Source organism: Leptosomus discolor, chromosome 5 (genome assembly GCF_034619465.1).
Source record: "Leptosomus discolor isolate bLepDis1 chromosome 5, bLepDis1.hap2, whole genome shotgun sequence".
NCBI lineage: Eukaryota > Metazoa > Chordata > Aves > Leptosomiformes > Leptosomidae > Leptosomus > Leptosomus discolor.
In genome coordinates, this window is record NC_141395.1 from 7,577,247 (window position 1) to 7,603,776 (window position 26,530).

The window sequence follows — 26,530 nt, forward strand, 5'->3', positions numbered from 1 at the left end:
CTTTTGTTCATGCTGTGCATACATATGACTTAAACTTCTCCTGATGTCATCTCAGAATTCAAATTTCCCTCCAATTTGAGATAAATTATTCTGGATGAAACTATATTCTAAACACATCCAAGACCTTAACAGAGACAAGGATTTTGGTTTTACTGTCAGTAACATTTCAGCTTGCGTATTCCAGCAGAACCTTCCCTTGATTCCTAATGTAAAGAGCCATAGGTTGCTTTTCTGAAACTAAAAACGAAGTACAGAATGAGAAATGCAGTTCAATAACCTAACCAACCACGGAGACAGAGGTACTGTTTACAAATGGGAGTTAGCGTATGCAAGGAGAATCAGGCTCTTGAAGACACAACAGGAAAAGTAAACATCCTTTGATTTACATCAGAGATGTCTCTTAGACTTCAAATGGGATGCAGCAAAATACTGAGTGAGAGAGATCAAATACTGTGGCAAGAGGTAGAACACAGTGACAGGAACACCTGCCCCTACCACTGCCCTTTGACAGGTACCAAATGACCGTGTTTGTCTGCAACCAAGGTTTAATGCGCTGTGAGGACCGACAGGGGTTGCCCAGGGGAGGGACGAAAGGGAAAGGAAAGCGATCGTGGAGCCAGGAAATATCACATCCTCCCACTATGCACTGCACGTAGTGCAAATGCTTGTGCAGACCACCCTGGGAAGCAAAGGCACTGCATGTTGTCTGAGCGACTCATCCTTCTACTCATGCACAATTAGCAAAGGAGGGACAGGGATCATGGATGCCACACAAACTTACAGTGACCTTGGCAACAGGTACTCTGAAAATACATGAAGGTTACTTCAAATTCCAGACACAGGTATACCACCTGCATTCGCCCACTGTACCTCCTAGTCCTACACCTTTTTTAGCTATCACAAACGACAAAAGTCAGATTTGATATCTACAAACTTATTCTAAGAGGCTTAACATGTGACTTGTCAATATTATCCCATCTCCTTGATTCTTCAAATATAAAATATCACAAACCACTAGCAATTCAACATCCCCTCTAAACAATACAGCATTCTAAGCATGAGATTCAGAATTTTGACATTGTGTAAAAAAACCCATGTGTTTGTCAATTCACTGACAAATCTGCCTGCTCTAGTAATTGTGCCCAAACGAAGAAAAATGAGAGGGTCTCTTTTAGCAGAAAGCCCAGTAGCTGAACTCCAGGTGAAAAAAGGATGTATTAAAATCTTCCTCTTCTGTTCAACCTTGGCTTAAGCAGCTGTCTATTTACCAGGGATTTAGGAAAACTACAAATAGAACCCAGTCTATTATTATGCATTAAAAAGTGAGCTTTCTGTATGAGAATGTCCTCACTTGCTTCACTGTACCAGTTCAAAATATGTGATGTGTAGCTACTGAGAAATGTGGAGAAATTAATCCGCTGCAACTGTTAGAAAATGTTATGTTTAACACTAACCGGTCCAGCTGGCTTCTTTTCTTTCTCAACAGACTTTGTAGCTTCCTTGAGTTGTTTTCTAAGCTCTTCCTTTGGCTAGTCATGTTTACAGCACTAGGAGAGGAAGAAACAAAGTAATTGTAAAGCTTGTTAAGAAGTAGTTCATGTGCTATTAAAGGTGTCCTTCCCACTTCCAGTTCTATTTGTCTTCTTCCTCTCCAAAGTGGGTCAAATCTTTCAATTTAAAATCCGAGCACTCTTCAACAGCCAGGTCTCTGAGAAAAGCATTCAAAGCTAACTCCTGAGACATCCTGACTTTCTGGAAAGCTTACAGCCACATTCTAAGAAAATGACAAAGGATCACACTATAGCAGGTTGAAATCTTCTGATACATTCGAATACAACACCACTCTAAGCAGCCTTCATACTGGATAAAGAAAGGGTTAGTCGCAGCACAGTGGCATTCTCCAAATGCAGATAACCCGAGGCACATCTTCTCAGAATGATTCACACTACAGACAAACATGCCTTTGCAGCGGCTGTAAGGTACAAGCTACTGCCCACTGGCTCTTTCTCAGTTGTTCATCACACCACACTTCAGTGGAAATCGCTAACCCTTATCTATGCCGTCTGCTCACAAGAGTATTTCCTATCACGTTTCAAGTCAGGTCAGCCAGGTCACAGAAAACACATGGCAGAGCTTCACCTACCTGGAGGATTTTGAAATGGACAGGGAGGCATTTATAGGAGCAGTTCAGTCTCAGGGTGTGGCTTCGCACTGAACTTAATTTGGTGTAAACGGAGGTTACCACAGAAGCTACCCTTTAAGACAGCACTGTAGACAGCCAGTCTCTACTAGCTCACTGGTAGACCACTGGTATTGCCCTCGGCTTGTTGTGAGATACTCATTAGGAAAAATTTGCAGATCCTCAGCTGCTTCATCCACATGATCTTCTCTATTGATCCTTCAAGTGATAAAACCTTGCACCCAGTTCTTGAACCTAATGCTCAGCTTTGCTGACTCTTCCTCCTCAAGGAAGGCGGCTGAGGTTTTGGCTTTGTGCTAGTTCCTGCCTTAAGTTGACAACCAAAAACCAGGGCATGCCAGTCTTTATTAGCTGAACAACTACAACAAAGTCAAAACCACTGCAAACCTGGATAACCGATACAGCAAATTGAAAGATGTACATTTCAAGAATATTTCACAAGGTGTAACTTAGTTATCTTTCATATCTTATTTTCCAGTTAGACAGGTTCAAGTCTATGGGTCATGGAATCTGGAATGTAACTTCAAAAATATGAAAAACTAACGGAGCGACCTGACAGTCGCATCGTTAAATCATATACAGTAGCCAAGCAAAATTAACAGGAATGTCCTCTACAATCCAAAAAGAAGGAGTAATCTATCAAGGTCTGAGAAACAGAATCTTCAGCTAAAAAAACCCTCCCTGCTGTCAGGTAATGTATTTAGTCATCCTGAATGAAGGACAGTTAAAACAAAAACCTGTTATCATGTACATTTGCATTTTCGTTTGTAAAAAGGGGATAGGATGTGCCAGGTTAATGTTTATCTGTTTCTCTGGTACCAGCTGTGAACCATATACTCACCATTTTGTGTCTCAAAAAACCAGCAAAATGTAGAGGGGAAACTCCCGCAGCAGGGTAAAGACCTAACCTAGCAGTTCCGTATGCGCTCCCCACAAACTTGAACACCATAAAGTTTATAATTGCCTACAAGTTTTGCCCAATAGGTAAGATGAGAGAGGAAGTACATCAGTGAAAAGTAGCTGCAGTTTGCACAGTGTGCAGGACACACTGGTGTCTCCAGAACAGTACTAGGCTGTAGGTGTGTGTATCATTTAATCACACAAGTTGCTCAGAGTTGAAAATCAGCACCATATTCCTCCTGCTCCCTCCAGAAGAAACTAACAAAACACATTTCTAGAACTCAGGACTGCATCACATAAAAACATGACATGTTAGGTTTGCAAAATGAGGGGCTCAAAATGAAGGCCTAGATCTTACAGAGATGTATATGCAATACCACTGCTTGAAAATTGGAGAAACTTGAATTTCTATTTAGACCATTCTGAAAATCTCATTTCCATTCTGTAGAAACTAAGTAACCTCAGCCCAAAATGCTACATTTATCATTCTGTTCTGATCAAATGTAAGATTTATACTATTTCTTATTGACATGGGGGAGCCATCCGTAAAGGACCACCAGTACAGACATGTAAACGATAAAAGAATGTTTTGATTTTTTTTCCCCAAAACAAAAACGACCATTCTTCTTTTGTCCAAAACTCAGGAATAATGCCTGTAAGCTGAGAACAAATACAAGCAAAGAAAAAACCTCCTCAAATGAAATGTTAACAATGACAAGAAATTTAGGAGAAAGAGTACAACCTTTATAATAGAGTTTGCTGAATATCTTTGTCGATATCCCCTATCAAATGAAATTTGATTTTCCTAACGACGGGGAAGGCCAAGGCTGAAGTCATACCTGATTCAAATCACACCGCTCCAGTGAGACAGAATTATCTCAGTTTACAGAAGGAGAGGTTTGATCCTAACAGTGTTTGCCTGAAGCTCTCTGGTAAAGAAAAGCTTGAGCTATAATGACAGAGTGTGCAGAATGACCCATATTACCTTTTGGCTAAGCACTACTTTTAGAAAGCTTTAGTAGTTTATCATCACTGTATGGTAATGATGACTTTTCTCAGACACAGAGAATTATGGTTTTTGTCAATGGTTCATGCCAAATTCAAGTCCTTAAAAGAAATCAGCCCAAAGCAGGTGCACAGAGCTGTCAGACCTTGAAATTTGTTTTGAAACCAACCACCTGTTAGTGTAATTGTGTAGCTGTTTTTCCTGGCTTATGGGATTTTAGTTCAGCTGTTGTTCTCATGCTAACGCTTATTTCCTCTAGGAATCAGTCTGTCCATTTACACTAACCTACAAATTTCTGTGTGACTATCTTCACAGTCTGATTCAACGTATACATGCAGAATGTCTGGTGTAGCACCCTTAATAACATACTTTGTGTACAAACTAGCTCATAATTGCAGTAGGAAAATGGCTGAAAAATAGTATTTAACATCCTCTGTGTCACATTTAGTCACTTAGATGACTCGTCTCTGTTTCTGGTTAGTTTCAGACAGCAAGAACATTTACTCTTAATGGACGATCTCAAAGATCACATTTATTGTTGGTGCCTGACTCACGTTCTACTGATAACAGAGCACTGTTCCTGCTGCTGAAATAAAGTCTGAGTCAGGATTCCCATTAAAACCTTCTGTTTCTAAACGTTTATAACTTCACCAGAAGTTGACTCTGGGTTAGAGGTTAGCACAGATACTCCTCATTCACAGGAACATTTACTTGAAAAAAACCTGTTTACGTGTGAGATGAAAGTGTAAAAATTATCATCAGAAGGACAATGGCTCGAGATGCTCTTTGTAAATGAGAAATGGCATGTAAGAAATAACAATGTGATTGCGCTTCAGGGGCCAGTCAGAACTGCAGTCCCTTTATCCTCCAGATTGCTGTTTTCAGCACCCTTTGGACACCAGCCACCCCAGAAAAAGAACTGGACACTTGGGTGAGAACAATAGCTGAGCTGTTCATGAAATGTCTCCTGCAACAGTCGGTCCCAATCATCCCGCAGCCCCACACTGCCCTCCAGGGTGGGCCGTCAACAAAGTTACGACGTTTCCCTCAGTTTACCTCTGACAGGAGATAATTCCTTGCGAGTAAACACATAAAGCGAGTAAGAAAAATACAACTGACATAAACACAAAAATTCGTAAGATATTTCATGACATGAAAACAATAAAAGATAAATTATAGAGATTAAATATTCTATGTGCTCTTATTCATGCTATCCAAATGCCTTTTTCAAGCATCATATAAAGGAAACAATAAACAATTTCTGGGTAATAGTTCATAAATATATGCAGTACTGTATGTCCAATGGGCATAGATATTTCATTGTGCAAGACATGATTACTGGGTTTATGCATGATATGAAATGTGAGTTGTTTGCAGCTATTTAAAATCATTTTGGGACACAATAAACTGTTGACAAGATACATCCCATTTAAATGGATTGCCCATCCCTGACTGTAGAGCGTGTCGGCTGGTGTTTATCAGAAGGAACGCTTTCCAAATGCATTGAGAAACCCAATTGTTATCATTGTCTTAACTTAAAAAGACTACACCTTTGTATAGAGTTCTGTTAAAAGAAATCCTGCTGCTTATCATAAGCACGTACTTCCCCAAAGTTCCTGTTTTTTTAGAAGTTTTATTAATTGCAAATGTTGTTTACTAGAGGAAAACCGTGATTGAAGCTCTAAAACAAAGAGAATAGTTGTAACTTTAATCCTTTCAATAAGCCTTTGTTTCCCATTGACTAAAAACTTCCTAAAGGAAGTAGAGCTGCGAAAATCCAGGAAGGAATTAGTTTTGCCAAATTCTGCTCCTACTTGGATTTAGATGCAAAGGCTTTGTTACTCATTGTACAAGTGTTTGAGTAAAAAAAGAACGATCAATTACAAAAATGCATTTTTGCCAAGGTTGAACATTATTAATAGAAAAGCTTTCCCTACCACAGAATGCACACTATGAACTCACATAACTTAAAAACCAAATTATATATTCATTTTTTATCTGCTGCTGCTGCATTTTTTTCAGTGGCTTTTTTTTTCTCTTTTTGTTACCTGAGGGCAACTTGGATACCGGCCTGAGAATCATAGAAGAACTCAGATAAGTAAACAAATATGGAAAGGCAAACTCAAACGCAACCTCTTACTTAAATTAAGCATGCTTTGCAGCATCCAAAGTAAGAGAAATCTTCAAAATCCCTTTCCATGACAACGAGTAATTGCACACTGCAAAGTGTACTATCGTGGCAATAAAGCTGAATTCCCTGAAGACCTTTCAGAGACACTACCAATTTGTTTTGTATTTTTTTCACGTGCTTCTTTTACCTCTCTACCACTTCACGCTCTCCAGGTTTTATCTAGCCAAACACATAGCGTAAATATATTCTTTCTTATTCCATAGGCTTTTTGGTCCTTTTAATTTCTTACCCTAAAATAACTTAAAGACAATTCCCGTCTCCTTCCCACCAACACGGTGTATATTCTAACTGGTCATTTCTTGACCAACGGTACTCCAGAAGATTAAGGAACGCTTGAGACACCATTTTTGTAAAGGACAGATTATGGAAGGTGCTGGCTACTTTCAACTTCTCCTGGCTTCAGTGGAAGTGTGGTTTAAAAGCACACTGTGGCACGCAGCTCTTCAGTAAAATCAGCACTGTACTTCAACGAATGTCAAAGCTGTGGCCAAGCTTAGCTGGACCACTGAGTTGGAAAGGCCACGCTGTGAGTAGCCAACAGCAGGCAACAAAATGCTGTGGGTAACACCACACCAGCTGAAACCACCCAGATGAGAGGCTGACGGGGCGTGATCTTCAGCCTGAGCAGAAGCAAATGCCTCTGGATTCCTAACGAGACATATTTATGACTCTGCTATGGAAACGCCCATATAACGCTTGTAACACAAATACATATACGACCAAATTTTGGAACAGCTTCAGTTTAGGATATCACAGGCGCTAATGCCTGAGTTTCAAGGCTATATTGGATATATTGGATATCATTACTCACAGTGACTTAAAACTTGCTCTAAGATTTTCCTGCATGTTAATAGAGAGATGTGGAGTACATCTCCCAAATCACTAATAAGTGTTTTGATTAGATCAAATGATAGCAGCAGAAAAAGAGAAGAGAAAACAGATCTCTGCATTCCGTTTTTGACCACAACAGTTGACAACCCCCTCCCTCCCTTTAAGATGGAAAAGCCAGTTTTAATTTAAACTACAAACTGTTGACCAGGCCTCAGCTTGGCTTTGCAATTCACTATATGCCTGAGGGATAAATTATTTAGCATTAGCACATGGTATGTCATGTCTTGTTACTTAAGTGGAATATGGCTTCCATCCAGCTGCACCCCCGGGGCCCCCGGATTGGCTGCGAGTGATGTCATTTCCATTTGGTAATCCTCTGCGAGGGCCCAGGGGACAGCGCTGGCCGCCCAGCAGGTCCCCCAGCCCCTCCGCCTCCCACCCGGGCTCAGCACCAGCTTTGCTCCTACTTATCACTCCAAGGTTCACCGCAGGTACTGCCCCAATTACGCGATTTTCAATAACAGCGCAATGAAACAGAAGGTGCAGAAGATGAGCGACATCATCCGCGTGTCGTGGATTATTATCTTAATTTAGGGAGATGGGGCAAAATAATTTTTTCTGGCAGAGCCAAATCAAATGGAGAATTTTGAGGGGTTTACCAAATATGAAATAATTACTGTCAGTCATTCTTCCTAAAATTAATTTATTTTTCTATCTTCAGTGTAAAACTTTTGTTCAAAAAAACCTGCTTCCACACTGCAAGACAAAGGGATTGTGGACAAATGTCCTGAGAGCATGAACTCTGGAAAAAGCTTCTTCTGAAAGTTTGGCAATGGAATAATTAGCTACAGTGCCCTTCAAATGGCCATATTTTGTTTTCTGTTAACACCCTCATTATAGTAAAAGGGTTTTTCCTTCAGAACCAACTTCAGGTTATTTGCCCCAGAGGAAACACTCATTATGCTACTCATTCACTATTGGAGGGCTCCCAGCATAAAAATAAGGGTTACAGGGTTGTTTTGTTTTGATTTAATTTCACAGCAAGGTCAGTGAAACACCGAGAATTACAGAGCACTCTGTCGTACAGATGGTACTGTCTGCTCCGTGGTGAGGCACAAGATTTGCATCTGTCTGTTAGTTAAGGTTCAGCAGCGGTTCTGCTCAGCCTTGTGTTCTAAGTGACAAGTAACAGAAAAAACACAACTGACACACCGTAAGAAACCCACGTGTTTTGTTACTGTTATATCAGCGTTTAAGTACACTGCACGATGCCCTCCTATCAGAGCTTTGATCCTTGTGGTGAGGAGGCATGGAAACTGACTGTGATTTGCCTTCTCTGTCACTGGATCTCAGTTCTTTGCAACAGTGTTTTGCATGAGAAGAAAGGATTTTGCGAAAGCTGTGCGGTCTTACAGTGAAGTGCATAAACTCTCTGAGGCAGAGGCAGAAGGGGAACTTTGCAAGGGGATTCCCACGAGAAGAGATGCTGAACGAACGCAGTGCAAAGTGCTGTAAAATAAACAACTGTAGGACAGGAAATGAAGAACTCTAATCGATACCGCAAGAGGGATTAGTTAGTCAAATGTGAAAATTCAAAATTGCCGTTTGAATCAGGGCAGCTAACTCCTCCTCCTCGTCCTGCACAAAATAAACGATCTACGGCCATAGGATTCAACAGCTGCTTGCAACTTTGATTTCTGTCAATTTGAAAGTTGGCACCTGCAGCAAGCCCCGGCCTCAATACCATAGCATTGATTTAAGCACCCAGCTGGAGGGAAACACCTGGATTTGCACTAAATGTTCATTCTCCCCAAGCTATCAGACCTACTTTGGGTTTTAGCGAACTAGTAATAAACACTGGGATTAGCAGGGGGACAGGACACTGAACTGCTATGGGGGTAAGCACTGGCAAGCCACGCTGGCCGGCGGCAACATACAACAAAAGTGTACATCAGTTTGGCGACCGAGCTGAGCGCAGCACATTAGTCAGCCACCTCACAGCTCACCGTTACCTCAGGCCGCAACGCGCCAGGTGGCGAAGAAGGGCCAGCGAGGACCAAACCCACCGCTGCCCGGCCTCGGAGCCGCGGCCCAGGGCAGCACCCCTCCGCTGCCGCACGGCACCTTTCGCCTCAGCATCAGAGCGGGGCCGGAGGCAGCTTCGTGAAAACGACCGTCGCGGCTGCCGCTCGCCTCCTGAGGAGGGGAGGAAGGGGCGGCGAACAGCGGCCCCGCCCGCCGCAGGGCGGGAAGCGGCATCTCCCTCAGCGCTGAGGGCAGCCCGCGCCCCGCCGCGCGCCACAGCCCCAGGGTGGCGGCTCGAGCTCTCGCGATAGACCGGCCGGCGCGGGGCAGGCGCGGCGCTCTCGCGCGGCCGCCGCTCTCGCGAGAGGCGGTCGCGCGGAAGCGGCGTGGCGCGCAGGGGCCCGAGCCGAGCTGAACCGAGCCGAACCGGGCCGGGAGGGGCCGCCCCGGCCGCAGCAGGATGCCGAGCGCCGCCAGCCGCGGCCAGGGCCAGGACCGCCGCCCGGAGAGCGAAGAGTCGTCGGCGGCCGATGTGGGTCTCCGCAGGGAGGGGGCGGGCGCGGCGTCGAGGCTGCCCGTCCCGAGAGGGGGAAGGGGCAGGGTCCGGCCTAGCGCGGGGTTGGGGCCGGCGCTGAGGGGGCAGGCGGCAGTGTCCCCTGCGGGGTGGGGAGGCTGGGCCCGAGGAGGGTTTTGGCCGGGCCCGAGGGCAGAGGCGGCTTTTAACTACTGCCCGGCCTGTCCACCTCCTCCTTCGCCGGGACCGGTCAGTTCGTGATTCACTGAAGAGATCGGCTCTTCTCCGGTCACACAGCGTCTCCTGAGCCCCGCTGGAGTCCGATCTCCGCGTGTGCGCGTGGCGGAGGCCCTGCTTGAGCGATGAGAAACGGCACAGCCCTGCCCTGTCCCTGTGCCCTTTCCCCTTGGCAGACCCCTACGGAAACATCGGGGGGCCGCTGCTCCATTGCAGGCCGCTTCTGCAGGGGCACTGGTGGCTCCTGCTGGCCTGACAGATGTCTCTGTCTTGTACTTGAAGATCTCAGATCAGTGCTGAACAATTGTTGCCCGGTATTTCTTCAAGAACAAGAGAAAAAAAAAAAAGATTAATAACGAGCATCACTTCATTTTGTTATAAAATTTTGCATGCTGTTGAAAGGCCAAAAATGCATCAGCAGTAACAAGTTCCCGTTATAGGTGGCTTCCATAACATTATATATGGGCCACAATTCATCAAAAGCAGAGAAACGAACAGCCCCACCCCCCATAAAGTAGAATGAACTTAGGTTCGTTTATTGAATGGAATAAAATAAACCAACCAAGGCTTTTTTATTTGGAAACGTGTTGGATTAGTTGGGTAACTAGAATTGTGAACTTTTTGATGAAAAGACTGCTTCGCCCTGTGTCTTACCTAGCAGGTGTTGTTAGTCAGTCAGGCTGTCATAATGACATGTGATCTGCTGGATTTCTGAGTGTGCCTGAATATGGGAAGGAAATGTTTAGCACTGAATCTACTAATGTAGGACCCAAATACTTTTTCAGGAGTAGGCTTTTTATAAAGGTGTTCACACTAACTTCTGAGTAGCAAAGAATGAGTCTAATGTGTGTTTTCTGTTGGAATTTTTTTTTTTTTAAACACAGCGTGATTATCTTCTCTCGCTTGTGTATTGCTAAGAGTCTGAAACGCAATTTCTTGACTTTAATAATATAGCTAATTGTTTTGTATTATCTCAGTTAACTGTAATTATTTTCTTTCTGTGTATGCTTCTTTGATACATGTTTCTCACCTCCATTTTAGGATTATGCTAAGGAAAGATATGGAGTGTCATCAATGATACAATCCCAAGAGAAACCAGGTCAGTTAAAAAAACCAAAAAGGTGTTTTAAAAGGGGGGGGGAAAGAAGGAAAAAATAAGTTGCATGCTTGATATCTTCAGCACTTGTTTAAGTGCAAATTCTGCTGCCATTCTTTCCTTTTATTTGACTACATTTGGCACTTGTGAGGCCGCATTTGGAGCGCTGTGGCCAGTTTTGGGCTCTCCAAGTGCAAGCAAGTCGTTAACATTTTGGAGTCAGTCCAATGGAAGGCCACCAAATTTCTCAGGGAACTGGAGCACAGGATCTCTTGAGGAGCTGAGGAGCTGGAGAAGAGGAAGCTGTGGGGTGATCTTATTGCTGTTTAAAACTACTTGATGAGAAAATGTAGAGAAGATAAAGCCAGCTTCTTGAAGGTGTGTGGTAATGGGGTAGGAAGTCATGGGCACAAGTTGGAACATAGGAAATTCTGATTAGTGTCTACATTTAGCCTATATCTGGAGCTGAACTATAACAGTCACTCCAATGACCCCTCAACAATCAGGAAGGGGAATTGGGAAAACGAGAGGAGACCCAGGGGTTGAAGTGAAAACAGATTTAATGAAACAGCACTAATACCAACAAAGGTAGACAGAGTTATAATCAGCCAAATGAGTATGCAGCACTGACAATTGACAAGAGAGCAGTCCTCGGGAGCAGGGAAAAGCCAGAGGAAGAGGAGAAACTCCAGCAGGAACCCCACAGGAGCTCCACTTCCTCCACAGACCTTCCCCCTTTAAAATGACCATGCCATGATGGGATGGGCTACCTCTGTAGCTCGCTCAGGTCAGCTGCCCTGGCTGACTCAAACTGTTAACGGCCTGCCCAGCATGGCTGGGCTGGGATTCTGTCCCAGCCAGACCAGGACAATTGGAAGGAAAAAAAAAAAAGATTGTGAGTGTGGTTGGGTATTGGAGCCGGGTCCAGAGAAGTTATGGAATCTCAATCTTTGCCCTTGCCTGGACTACACCCTACATAGCATGTCAGCTTTTGTCTCTGTCCATCGCTGCAGGTTTGACATTTAAAAAAAATTAAATTATTATTATTTGTAATGTACTAAGTCCTGAGATGTCAGGTTTTTCCTTTGTTTGCACTAAATTCTGCTATGGCTCGCTGCAACAGCGCTCTCTCTCTGAGTAGGATGTCTCTCTGCTTATGCAGCCTTCATTATTCCTGTATATGAGCACCAAATCCGTTAATACTATATATTAATATTTATGGGTTTTACCATTATTCACACCGTTGTGAATTCAGGAAATCCTAATTTTCTACTGGGAATTGGGATTCAGAAAGGTTTGTCAGCTAGAGAATAATCTCCCAGACCAGCACGCCAAGAAATACTAACCTTTGTATTATTCAGTGCATGAGTGGGCACAAGGGAAGGTAACAGACTGGCTTCTTGTAACTTCACAGTGAAATGTAAAAAAGGAACATCATCTGTGATTAGGTGATTTTTTTTTTTTTTTTTTTCCTCTGAATGGTTGTTTCAGTTGGCATCCCTTAGGAAGGGAAATGCAGAATGTAGGGAAGAGGAGGAGCCACAAAAGCAATTATAGATTGAGACCAACTGAAGGGGAACATTATGGCAAGAATATAACGGGACAAGAAAATCACTAGAGATTGTATTAACAGTCATTATTGAATACAATGCATACTAGCTGTCAAAGAAAGGGAACTAAAGTTGAAATCGCACGGTAAGCCATCCCAACTGCTGGCTGCTGTGGTCTCCCTGTTCCTGGTGCTGGGTATTCTGCTGATCTGTTTGAACGTGTTAATAATAACAACTTGTTTAGCCAGCTTAGCAGAGTGAAAGGAGTTGGCTAGGGGTCTGATGACTGCTGGAGGGGGCAGGAACACAGCCATCCATGTTATGCGTAATCAATAATCCGTAAATTGGTGTGCAGTTGCAACCTAAAAGATAAAATATTAACAGAAAGGTAACTTCCTAAGTTAGCGTCTGACTGGTTAACCTGCATTGCTGACTGTAGGCTGAAAGATTGCCCTGTTGGATCTCCTCTCCCTGCACTCTTCTGTGCTGGCACTTGGCTCGCTAGAGTTTCTGCAAGCTGTGTTTCCTCTGCCAGATTCACACCCCACAGCAAACAACTGTGTGAGAGACCCAGGCTGGCACATTGAGATGGTGGATCAAATACTACTCTCGTGGAGAAAGTCTAACCTGCCAACTGTCTCATATTCAAAAGAAGAAAAAAAATGTATTGAGATGGAAAATGGCAAAAGCTACAAGAAATTATGTGAAATAGGCTGAGTACTCTATTTAGATCTGTTGTCCCTTTGACCCTTGATCCTCGTTTAAAAAGTTTCAGCCAGTGTATGGACAATTGAGTAGGTTTTCCATTGGGCTTCAAATACAACCTACAACACTCCTGCTGTTCTGCTTCTTAGAAGATGACAATAGGTAACAGTAGAAACCAAAATGCCTATATTAAAAAAGTTCCGAGGTCAGCCTAGTCTCTTCCTTGAGACTAATGCCCTCTTATTTAACGATTCAGTAGTTCCAGCCAGGGAGAACTCTTGTCAAAGGACTCACGGGAGAGTGAGTCACTCTAGTGAGAGTAGTACACTACTCGGCATCAGTAGTGTATAGATGCTTTTCCCAAAAGTATTCTGCTTGCATTGGGTCTCTTGGAGGAGCTACTGCTTGGGGCAGGGCTTGGCGGGGAAGCACAAACGCGGTTGTTCCCATCTGTCTGTACTGTATTAATTTTGTTTGGTTCTGAAGTCTGTGTGGGTACTTGCCATTTCTAAGTCAGAATAACGAATTGTGATATGACACGTGCAGATCCACATACCATCTGGTAACCGGAGCCCACAGACAATACAGCCAGCCCAGAGGTGGGTAGGAGCTCAGTTGGATGTCTGCAGCACTGTCACTTTTAGGCTTGCAGTAGTAGCTGCTGCACTGTCCTGAGGACACTGGCTGGACATGGGAGGATAAAAAGGCTTAGAGCGACCAGAGCAAATTATTCTTCCTTTCCAAGGGATAGGCTTGCTGTCCTTTCGCCATACTCATAGATTCTTGTTCCTCTGCAGGCAAATTAAAACTCTTTTCACATGCTCGTAAAGTCGTTGCATATGGAGTTGTTGCTCCACCCTGCTCTGCTGACTTCACGTACACCTGTGCCTTCATTCTTGGCCCACTTTCTTCTGCTAATGTTGGCTGCCCTGGCTATCAGATGTTCTCGCTTCCTGTTACATCATGCCTTCAAGTCTTTCCTCCCTGCTTGAGGCTATGATTGCTAGTAAAGCTCCATTTGCCTTTCCCTTTTTCTCCCTTCAGCCCCATTACTTTCATCTCCCCTCCCTGGAAGCTGCTTTCATCTTATACTACTTTTGGCTTTAAGGTTTTTTTATTAAATTTATTTTCTCTTTTTTGAGTTTATCCAACATTGTAAAGATGCTGGCACTTCACAGAGACAGCAGAAATATTGATCGTGCTGTTCAAAACTCCATGACGCAAGATAAATGAACTTAGTAAACAGGCTGATGTGAATGGGGGTCTGGGGGTGGAAAAGTGATTTTGTTTTGTATAAACCACACAAGCTTTTGGGTTTTTAATCCTCTCCTTCCATGTTTAGAAGAGGTTAGAGTTCTGAGACAAAGACAAGGATATTTAATATGTTGAGAAGAAGAGATTGTGCTATACATGGAGGAAATTAAAAAATAGAGTTTCCCCTTAAACATGGTTCAGAATGGCAATGAAGGTGAGAGAGCATAAATATAGAATTGGGGCTGGAAGTGTAATTTCAGACTTACAGAGCATTTTGTTTGAACTTCACTTAAAATCGTTGTTCCCTTGTCATCACTGCCACTGTAGCACAGTTTAAAACATCTTTTATTTTTGCATTATTTAGTTATCTGCAAGTGTTTATGTGGCAAGAAGACAGAAAATGTAAGTATAGCTTGCATTTGTGAAAGAACAAGTGGGTAGTAGTCTGAGGAGTATGGTGGGAGGACCTTAAAGGTGAGAGCAAGAAGCTTCATTTTTATCATGGAAGAGACAGAAATGAACTGAAAGGAATTTAAGGTGAAATGATATGTGAGAGCGTGGAGGAAAGATTTGAGCTGCAATATGTTGGTTGGATAAGAGAAAATGAGTGACAAAGGATTGCCTACACTAACAAACATAGACGTTGTCATGAGCTACTGGCATTTTAGAAATGAGAGGAAAAGAAGACTAAATTTGGGAAGTGTTGAAGGAGGGAAACAAGGTGACGTAACAGTTGTTACATCTGGCTGTTTTCAGTGGTGCCTTAGGACGGGGCCAGAGGCAATGGACACCAAGAGAAACACAGAGAGTTCCCTCTGAACATCAGGAATCATTTTTTTACTGTGAGGTGTCCAAGCACTGACACAGGTTGCCCAGAGAGGTGGTGGAGTCTCCCTCCATGGAGATATTAAAAAAAAGCAGAAGACGATCTCGGACAACTGGCTGTAGCTGGCCCTGCTTGAGCAGGGGGTTGGACCAGATGACCTCCAGAGGTGCCTGCCAACCTCAGCCATGCTGTGATTCTGTGATCTGCTTTTCAAAAAAATGGCTTTATGATGTCTCTTTTCGGATGTCGTTTTATTACCTTTTTTCTAAAAGATAAAATAATTGTTGATCATTCATATCATACAAAAATTTTTGTGTTAAAGGTGTCTTGTTTAGTCTTGGTGAAACATGAACCATTATGTATCGAAAAGACTTTTCAAAATATTCATCTAATGCGGATGGTTCCTGAAACACTAAGGGTCCATAAAAAGGGTAACACTTCATTCTGTCTTTACGCTTGCGCCTGGGAAATGTTTAAAGTTTCTAACAATGCAGTTTTAAGTTGACTGAGGTAATTTTAACTGTCTGAATGTCAAACTCTTAGAAATACTGAAGCTTATGGGTTCTGCTGGTTGCATGCTTCCTATAGTACTATACTGATAAAGTTTGAACATCAGAAGTTGCTGGCAACTGATATCTTTATTCCCCTTTCTCCCTTCCCCAGTGCATGCATGCACACACACACATGCATTATTAATATATTTGAGTTGATTTTTTATCACATTTCCCTGTGCACTTTCATTCTGTTCTGGTTTTGATGTGTGTCTGTGAAGAAAAAACTACATTGCCCTGAGCATAAGCTAATAAACATTTTCAACCCCCTAAAATTCCCAGTGCAGAATAATAGGCTTGCAGGGCAAGCTGTGACTGGTGTTCAGGGACAGAGGGAAGGAGTCCAGAACGGCAGATGGTAACCTAGGGTTCGGCAAACTTTGGAAAAGTTCTGGCGGGAACAGTCTAGAGTGGAAGTGTCTTAGTAAATTTAATGTTATTTTGAAACAAGGGAGAAATCTGTGATGAAGGGAGTGAATTTACTTGTGTTACATATCGTAGAATAATAGAATCGTGGAATATCTTGAGGTGGAAGAGACCCACAAGGATCACTGTCTCCCTTGGAGAATTTTTTTTTGTCTAATAAGCAGCGTTTTTAACGACATATGAACTGTAAATGAGTAAGTGTAGCTGTTAGAACTGCTGAGGTTCTAGGGAACGCTAGGTATATGCTCTAACTGATTTGTAGACACTGTAAGAAATAAGTGTTTCAGACCGCGAAAGAATACATTTGGCCAAAAATCTATGGAAAAATATGATTAAACAAGTGCATTTCAAGGAATAGTGGCATGCAGCCAGCATATTGGCAATTCATAGTGGTTGTATGCAATTTTTAAAATCCTGATTTATTTAAAAATATTCTCCTTGATGATTTTTATTTTTTACTTTACTATTCAAAATCTGTCCTTTCCAAACCATGCATTCCTATTGTTATTTAGCTTTCTGGGGTACACAGAATTTGAAGGGGTCTTTCTGATGAGTGCTTGATCAGGTTGTCAGAGATTCTCTCTTAAAACACATTTTACTGGTTTTACACAGTAATACTCTTGTTACTCCAATATGCTAACTTTTTTTTTCAAATTAAATATTTTAATTTCTAATGCACATTTATTTGTGGTTTCTTTCTCTTCTTTATTTTAAGTAATAAACACTTTACGGTGATACTCACCCTACTTGCATAGATACAGAGAATAGTCATGTCACCTCTGAGCCTTTGTTTTGCTGTGCTCAACATACCAGCTCTCGCCTTACACAGTGGAGCAGGGCAGATATCCCTTAGCTGGCAGAAATTCAGACTAATAAGTGCAGGTAGTACAGTGCAGCACAGTGAAGTCCTATCAAAAATAGTGTAGTCATGCTGGGTTCTGCCATCTGTGAACTACAGTAAGTCTTGCTTTTGTTTTAGTGCAGTTTGACCCTGCTATATAAGTCAAACAATAAGCTCAAACTGATTTAAAAGTACTTGATCCAGTAAAATTCACTAAAAAAGGAAATAGGATCTTGTGTGTTTTCAGTATGTCTATTATGCTGTAGATACAAAATGACAGTGTTTTGGATTTATTGTAAATTTTAATAATGATAGAAAATGTATTTGGAGTTTAAAGTGAAAAATGTTTTGCTTCAAAAAAACCAAAACTATTTTAAAATGTGGGTTGTTTTTTTTTTTTCTGTAATTCAGATAGAGTTTTGATTCGAATAAAAGACTTGACAGTGGAGAAGGCTGACGAAGTGGTTTGGGTTCGTGGCAGAATTCATACTAGCAGAGCTAAAGGTGAGATGCTTCCAGGGTTTTTGTTTTTATTTTTGTTTCCTCATATTGGTAGTATAACCTGAATATTTATTTTGGCTTCATGACCGGTTAGTTACGTCTTGTCTACAAGAAAACTTTGCCACCAGGTTTCTCAGTGTTCACTCAGCATTCACTTTGAGTGGCCTTTTTTCCGCCTCTCTTTTCCCAAAGGGGAAAAGGAAATTTTGTTTTCAGCTGAGTGGAAATCGGGTATTACTGTTACATTGTAGTAAATGTAAATTTTGGTTTTATGATATTACTAAATAATGTGTGGACAATTGTAAATAATAGGCATTTTAAAATACAGTTATTCTCCTTTGGCTTTTAACAGTTGTGAGATGAAACAGTTACAAGCTTCTACTGTAAAATGTACTTTTATTATAAATGTATCTATTATCAGACAGGACATATTTATTCTGCTGCATATGGATATTTTCACTATACCTTTTCTTCAACAGGGAACAAAACCGTGTTAAAATTTCAGAATTTTTACTTTCAGTTACCAGGATCTGATTATATCAATTTGAACTTGAAAAAAGAAACATCATCTTTCTTTAAGAAGACAAAGGGAAAATCCTTTTATAGGTCCTCAGCAGTGTGGGCTGTCATACTTGGCTGCCTGACAGCCATATTTCTTCCCTGGAATCAGAAGTTCTCTCTGGAGATCAGTTTGCCATATGCAAACTTAAATAGGCTTTGGCCTTTTCAGTTGACATCAGATGCTGACAACTGTTGTACTGGTTTCAGTTATGTTTGACAGCTCTGTAGTGAGATATAAATACCTTGTCTTCCTGAGAGTTGAAAGAAAAGAGCATAAAGAAATTATATTCACAAATGAAACTTAACAGTAGTTTTAGAATTGGGAATAATGCAAATTAGGGGCGAGAATCCAGTACAGAAGTTGTCACAGACACCGGATTAATTTTTCTTTTTGAGGCTTCATTTTCTTAGAAAATATCCCTCTTAATGAGTGTCTGTACTGCAGTCAGTTAAAATAAGGAACTGCGTGTAAATATATACATAGGATGCACATTTTAATTTGTATTAGAATCTTTAAATTTACGGAGTCCTCTGTGATTTCGTGAATAGTTCTGTAGTGTGGTCTTACATGTAAGTCTCTCTTTGCTATGTATAGAAATTGTCAACCCCAAGAGCTGTGAAAGCCTTGGTCATTACAACTTGAAGTTGTTCAGACAGGAGACACTTGTATCTAATTTAGTTGTTACTATCAGTATACAAATAAAAGTATCCTTATGGCTTTTTCTTTTGCATTTGTAGAAAGGGTTCAGACTATTAACAGAATGTAGTATATTAAAGACAGGTGTCTATGTAGACCTCTAAAACAACATGAAGTTCAATAGTTGGGTTTTTTGGTCTTATTACTGTCTCTGTATTGCATTTACATATGATATCTTGCGTGATATATGCATTTACTTCAGTCAGAGTAACCTATATGTAACATGGCAGTATTAACTTACACAAAGCTCTTTGTCATTCTTCACTTTTGACCTCAGGTAAGACTATTGTTTTGCATGAAATAACAGTACAGTACCCGTTTTCAAAACTGTTTAACACAACCTGAAGAATGAAAGCAAAAGGAGTTGATAATGGGTATGACGTGTTCTCAGTGTATTGATTGTGCTTCGTGTTCCCTCTTGGTCTGACAACACAGAACAGTTCTGACATTCAGGGATTGCTTCTAGGGAATGCCATATGCTTGTTTACTTAAGCTTCGGGGAAAAGAATCTTACAAGAAACGCAAATGATTAAGAGTAAAAAGTAATATTAGCCTTTCCCACACACATTGTGGTGCTATTCCTACCATTATGGAAAGGAAAGTCTTGCAGGAAACAGGAAAATCTTTAAAAAATAGCTTTAGTTTTTCTCAGAAGCTCGAATTTGACTCCTAAATAACCAACATATCCTTTATTTAACCCTGTCTAGTTCTGACCAATAAACCAAAAAAAAAAAAAAAAAGAATGGGAACAACTGTGGAATCCAGCTGTCTCATATAGCAAACCACTCATTAAGTCTGATGGAAATTAACTGAAGGATGTCTAAAGAACGGGGTGTTGGGAATTTCTGGGTTGTACTGAAACTGAAGTGCTTGGGGCCCTGTGGTTTTTATCATAGATTGAATAAATGTTATTTCTGGCCTTATTTTAAAGCCAGCCTAAGCTACTCATCAGGTTTATCATTGAAAAGCAGTTGGGAAATCAGTCTGGGTTCTGCCAGGCAGCTGGGCCTTGCACAGTATGTTAGACCTGAACTTGGTTTTGGTTTATGAATGCAAAGATGTATAAAACATCAAAATAGTATGTCTGAAAATAAGAGTACCACCAGGAGCAATTTAAATACTGGACCAAATGTTATAATAAACCATAGAAAGTTTTCAATTTGCTGACAGATGTCTGTAACTAGTAATGTATTAATTTATATGACTCAACATTTTTTCATCTTTATACAAATTCCTTCCTTAGATCCTTTTCTCTCATGAGGTCTTGTGTCATTTGGTACTCTTATCCAAGAAAAGAAATGGGTTACTGTTTGTTTTTATGCGCTTACTTTTGATGAGATTCTCTATGTAGTGTCTCCTCTTACTTGTTCAGTGAATAAAAGTTCCTTGCATTAGACTGAGTCAGAAATTTTTAACTAAATTTCTTTTGAAACCTTTCATCTTTTTTAGGTGTTCTTGTGGAACACAGTATTGGTTTGTTTTGTAGAAACTTATAGTTATTTACCGTTGAATGTGAGTAAAGTTGATCTTAGACTTTTCACTTCAATACCATCTAAGTATTTTGAAACACATGGAGAACATCCCGTAATCCCAATTTTTTTCTCACTCTGATGCTTCCTGTTTTCTGTCTCTTGATCTGGAAAGGCATCTAATCGTGAACTAGGTTTGATTATGGCTTGTCTTTTTGATACTTTATTTTACATGCCGTTGGCTCTTTTGGGAAAAGTTCTGTTTCCTCCTACAGTCTTTGTAACTGTGATATTTTAACTGTTCATATCAGTGAGGTTTGTTTGATCAGTTATCTTCTGTGTGATTAGAAATGGTTATATTCTACACAACATCCTCTTTGCTTATGAAAACAGCTACTGTTACTCATGACAAAAAGATTTGAGTTCTTTTATGATGCAGATACTGATCAGACTTCTAGTGTTTGAGATTAAGTACAACTGCCAAACTTTTGTGTCTGATTAGTGGGATAGCACGTCCCTCCATTTATTTCACCGTCTTCTCCTTAAATATTTACTAGTGGTGTGACATTGTGGCTGTCTTCAGCTGTGCACTTTTTGTTTGAACGCTTAATACATCATTGCTGGAACTTCCGTCATACTTTGCTAAATTCTTTGTGACTGAAATCACGGACACAAATGCTATTTTCTAGGAAATACTGTCTCAAACCACATTGTAAGTAAGAAATATTGAGATGTCAAAGATGTGAGATACGCCTAGCTTATCCAAAGAAACTTAGCATATTGTCTCCTATGGAAAAATTGTACTTCATTTGTTGGCTAGCTGGATCTCAAACACGGGCATGTGTACCACTGAAGGCTCTGTTTAATTTCTGAAGCCTGTACTTTTCTAATTTAAATCTGTGGCTTAATGTTTGCTTGCAAGAAATACGTAGATCCATACCGTATTAGCTTCTTTACTTAGATATTGCAGCTTCTGGAATACAGAATAGTGGTACTCTGTCTTCCGAAAAGATAGAATCAATTTTGTTGCATTTCTGCAATCACAATCATAGGACAGGGTTAGTTATTTCCAATAATTATATTGTTAATTTTTAATAATATTTTGTATTAGTTTTATGTGTTTGCTTTTATTTCCATCATATTGTGTGTCAAATGTTCTGCGTTTATCTTCTGATACTGTTTAAATTATCTGCAGCGATGTGATAGGAATGGTAATCTACATAATTACAAATGAAAAACTGCAACTGGCTTTTTAGTGTCAGTGTTCAAGGTAGATATATGTTGATTTTAATTTTTTATAGTCTAAGTCAATAATTGGGAAACAGCTATCGATAACAACGTTTCTGGTTTCTTCCTATTCTCACCGTTTTAATGGAAATGTTATAGTGTTATGAGTCAGGACTTGGAATTAAAATCGCATTGATGCATTTTATCAGATACTGGTACAATAATGAAGTGTTTGTTGTTAATTTAGCTCTCTGAGGAAGAAGGATTTAAAACCACCGTATTTCCTTAAATCTAAGTTAAGGAGTAAATGATTGTTAGAGATGTGAGGAGAAGTATGAAATGATTGTAACTGTCAGCTAAACAGACTAGAAGGAGCTTTCTTGACTTGGAAATACCCATTTAAAAAGTCAACAAAGTGCATTATGTTCCTTATAAATTATTATTAATTCCGATTAACTTTTTTCCCCCATAGCTGTTCATGAATAAATTACAGGAATTTTTACTTGGATCTTTCAGGTTCTTGTCATTCACCAGAATCAATACTCCTTTTGTTCCCCTTCATTGTGAGTGTGTGGTGTATTATAGAATGAACATTGTTGATTTAGTCCCTGTGGTGCAAAATCAAGCCTATTTCTCTCAGAGCAGCTTTAATTTGAGAAGATGAGGAAAAACTTCTTTCAAAATAATGTAGACTTGAAGTGGTTGTGAGCAAAGCAACAAGAAAAAGTATGATTTACTTCTTGCAGTTGAAGAACAACAGATATTTCAAAAGTTACGATTTCTAGTTTTTGTTTTGTTTAGATATTATTTACCTTGAAAAGCTTATTGTTATTTTTAGAAAATGGCAATTCACATGTTTATAGATGTAAGGCAGAATTATTTGATTTGCTCAATGTTTGATGCATGTGTGTGTACCTCCAGAGCTGACTAGTTTGATGTAGCTATTGGGGGCGGGGAGCAGCAAAGGAGAGACACCTTCCCCCCCACCCCCCCTTAAAAGCTCAGCTTAATATTGAAGTAGTAAAGCGTTTTTTCTCATTCACAAAGACCTCAAGTAACTTGTCCTTAATACACCTGCGTTGTTTTCCTTTGTATTCAGGGAAGCAGTGTTTCTTAGTCCTGCGTCAGCAGCAGTTTAATATCCAGGCTCTTGTGGCTGTGGGACAGCATGCAAGCAAGCAGATGGTAAAGTTTGCTGCCAAGTAAGTAAGCAATTATATCCTGTTGTCAGAGTAAACAATGGTGGGAACCAGGACTCCCAGGGGTTGGGACCATTTTCACACATTAACATCAATGCTTCGTTTGTTTTAAAATGTAGTTATTTAAATTGTCAGCTCACTATTGCTTGAATACATTACACTGACAAAAGATAAAATAGAGAACAGGCTTGAAATTCATTCTGAACTGCTGAAGCAGCATTCTCTTGCCATTGACAACCTACATTTACTTTCAAGCTAGCTAACAAAAAGTCTGGCAAGCTGAGCTTAGTGGGACATTTCATTTTGTGTGTGGTGTTTGTGTGTGTCTGCACATGTTCGGGGTTTTTCTTCTACAAGATACGCAACATAGTAATGTTTTGTAGCTAGAACTGATGTAAAGAAGTTCCGTATTGCAAGTGGTTTACTGCGTTGAAGAAATTAAGAGTAGCTTCTGTGCACTGAATTAGTCTTATTTACCCTTATTTTTGGCACTAGAATGTTTAATGAGGGACTTAAGTTACTATGTAAAATATTTGGGGGGGGTAATAGTTAGACTTGCCAATTAAAGAAGCGTTTGTTGCAACAATTTAAAGTCAGTTACTTGGTTTGTTTTGTTCTTAAAGATAAAAAAATTACTTTCACCTGCTGCTTGCCTCGAGATTGTCCTTTCAGGTTGTCCAGTACTAAATGTGCTTGCATGACAAAGGTGTTTCTGTAGTAGAGCTTTTAATCACATATATCTGCTTGTTCACAAATAGAAATGTGGATCAATTCGGTGCAATAATACGTTTAACATGTGGCACTTGAGTTGCTTCTGTGTAGTTCTTGGCACTACTCTCATGCCTGGGAAGGGAGCCCCCACTAATTAGCTGCAAAAGCGCTCCAGCCTTCAACCTTCAATATGTCAGGGAGAGGAGGGATTCATTATAGTATAGACTTCCAGAAGCCAAGTTAAGAAGGTTAGGATAATGCTTCTGCTGATGAGGTTCAAGGCAACGGGAAAACAGAACCAGCAGTGTTTGTTGTTTGGCGGTGCTTAGTGTTGGCAGTGCCAGTGTGAAGCATGCTGTTTACAGGTGTTTATGAGCCAAAGTGAAGTGTTCTGGTTTTTCATGAAATAGTTTGTTCTCTCCAGTGCTTAGAATCTTTGAAAAGAATTAAGTGTATAATCTACTCGTTCTCCAATTTATCTCCCTCTAACCTACCAACAGTCTGCCCGTACTCTCTCGATGAACTTACGCTACAGAACAGGGAAGCAGTTCTTACAGTTGTGATGCTCACTTTCCTGTTCTCCAGTTCTCTAATATCTCTCTCTTTGTCAGTTTTCTTCATGAGTCTTTCCTCCACAATTGAATTTCTTACGTTTCATGAGTGGCAGAGGTCAGTGGTTAGGAGCTTATGAGAGGGAAGTTGGTCCTTACTCTTGTCTTCCGCGTGCTGACTCTGCCACTTGTAAGCCTTCCATGACTTTTCTTTTGATTCGCTGATCTTTTTTCACTTGGTTAGTTTTCTGTCAGGTTAGTGGTTTAAACTAGGTCAGGGAGGACCAGAGCTAATGAGGAGTGATAAATGGTGGAAAAGTGTATCTGGGAAGAGTAGAGGGCAAAGCTCCTTTCTCTTCTGGCAGCGGTAAGCTGTTAGATCAGACAGAACCTCACCCTTAGGTTCTTTCCAACTCCCTGTCATCTCCCCACTTTTCTCAATGTGACAGACCTGATTTCCTCTGACTAGCCAGGCTCACGATGTTTGTACTGTGCTTTGACTTTTCATCCTGCTCCTTTTTGTGATAGCTTTTGCTAGCTACCAAATCCTGATACTTCAGCCTAATTTATAGCACGCATGTTTTACTCATTATTTGTGCTTCTGAAATGCTGATGTGCTTATCATCGTGTTCTTTGAATGATAGAACTCTTTCTGATACAGCCTTCTGGGTTTTCTTTTGGGGGTTTGCTTTTGCTTTTTTAACACCATTTGTGCAATCATCTTCTCATGATTCCTTCCCACCAATAAACATACTTTATTAAAATATCCTGCCATGCTGTCACTTTTTCCAGTGTCTTATCTTCTTCTGCAGTTTTGTCTGATGTTGCCATTGCAGCTGCCTCTTGTCCTTCAGAGGCTGCTGCTGCTCCCTGACTTCTAAGTGCAGTTGTGGTCACTGTGCCAGTGACACCTGAAGCACAGCAACAGTACGTGCCTTGGCTTCAGTCACTTTCCTGCTAGTTTTCACCTGCTGTGGAACGATGCCATTATTACTAGCTGATGTGGCTGGTCTTAGATGTCTAAAAATAACTATACTGTTTCTCTGCCTTTCTCAGTGTCTTGTTTCATCATCTCCTCTTGTTTCCTACACATTAAAGCACACGTTGAAGAAAACATTTAACTTGAATACCTTACATTTCAATTAAATTTTTAAACTCAACTTTTTCACTGGTAGTACAGAAACTTTGTTTTTCATGTGCTGCTTGCTCATTTTTTCATACTGTATCCAAAATTTGCTTTAAAATAGTTCGTGAAATTCTGAATCTTGAATTTTTAATGAGAACTGATTGAATCATGGGCATTTTTGGTAGAAATTTTCATAAATAATAAACAAACGAGTTCCTCTTTTAGATATTGGCACACAAAACCCAAGAACTTTCATAACCTTCTGTGGTCTAGCAACATTCATGTACTAATGATCTCCTTTATCATAAGAATGTGAGTTCTTTTTAGTGAAAGATACTTAATACTGGTTTAGCTCAGTTTTACAAAGAAATTTCTGTGAGTTTAACTATGAAAAGTTTCTAGTTCTTTCAAAACATACGTAGCCAACAACAGAGAGCCAGTCGAGATACTGGATTGGCAGCTGTGGAGTTCTTATGTCTTTTGTCAGAAAAAAAAAATCAGCCTGGTCCTGCAAGGGATGCAGTATAAGAGAAAGAGTTAATTGTCTCTTTGAGCCAGCAGAGGTGCTGATTAGTGATTTATCAACCTGCTTGTGGTCCATAAAGTATTGGGTGTTGTCAGTTTTGGTTTTCTTTCTCTCTCTCTCTTTTTTTTTTTTTTTTTCTATATACATCAGGACTGAGCCTTCCCCCCTCACACTGCCTGCTACCATAGCCATGTGATATGATCTAGCAGTTTGGAAGAGGTGGTTAACAGAGTCTAATTTAGGTGCCCAAACAATGTGTCCGTGCTCAGGAAGTAACTTGTTGGGTCTTTATATTGGGTTCGAGAATGAAAATCCAGAAAATGATTAAAAATGGGGTGGAGGGGGGGAAAAAGATTCGTAAACCTGTATGAAAATACTTCACAATAAAGAAAAATACACAGAAGTTCATCAGCTAGATAAATTGGTAATACCAGGAAAACTGCTGGATATTGCAGGAATATTTTCTTTATCCATTTCTGTTTAATTTTTATATCAGTGATCTGGAAGAAAATCAAATGTCAAATCCCAGCTGGTGACACAGAAATTGGAATGGTAAACTGGGGGCTAGGAGTATACCACTTTTGTCGTCTTTGTGTCTGAATATATGTGAGATTGGAAAAGGTTGATGGTGAAGCTGGAAGTTGAAATGGTATGCAGCCAGGCAAATCTGCCTTCCTGGGAGACTAAAGAAAACTCTATATTATCCAAGAGAAATTAGTAAGTAATTTAAACATCAGTCTGATGGTACCTATGCAAGAAGGTTTTCTACCAATGGAGGGCTCTTTACTTTGCAGATGTGAAGGTATGAC

The 26,530-nt window shown here is 40.5% G+C and overlaps 1 protein-coding gene across 1 annotated transcript in view; it reads left to right on the forward strand.

Moving 5' to 3' along the window:
• Positions 1–9,613: 9,613 nt before the first annotated feature.
• DARS1 (aspartyl-tRNA synthetase 1) overlaps positions 9,614–26,530 on the forward strand; it is a 42,023-nt gene continuing 25,106 nt past the window's right edge. Inside the window, exons 1-4 of the mRNA XM_086465318.1 lie at positions 9,614–9,685; positions 10,946–11,003; positions 17,565–17,657; positions 22,708–22,810. Of these exons, the coding sequence (XP_086321444.1) occupies positions 9,614–9,685; positions 10,946–11,003; positions 17,565–17,657; positions 22,708–22,810 (326 nt within the window). The remainder of the gene's footprint in view (positions 9,686–10,945; positions 11,004–17,564; positions 17,658–22,707; positions 22,811–26,530) is intronic.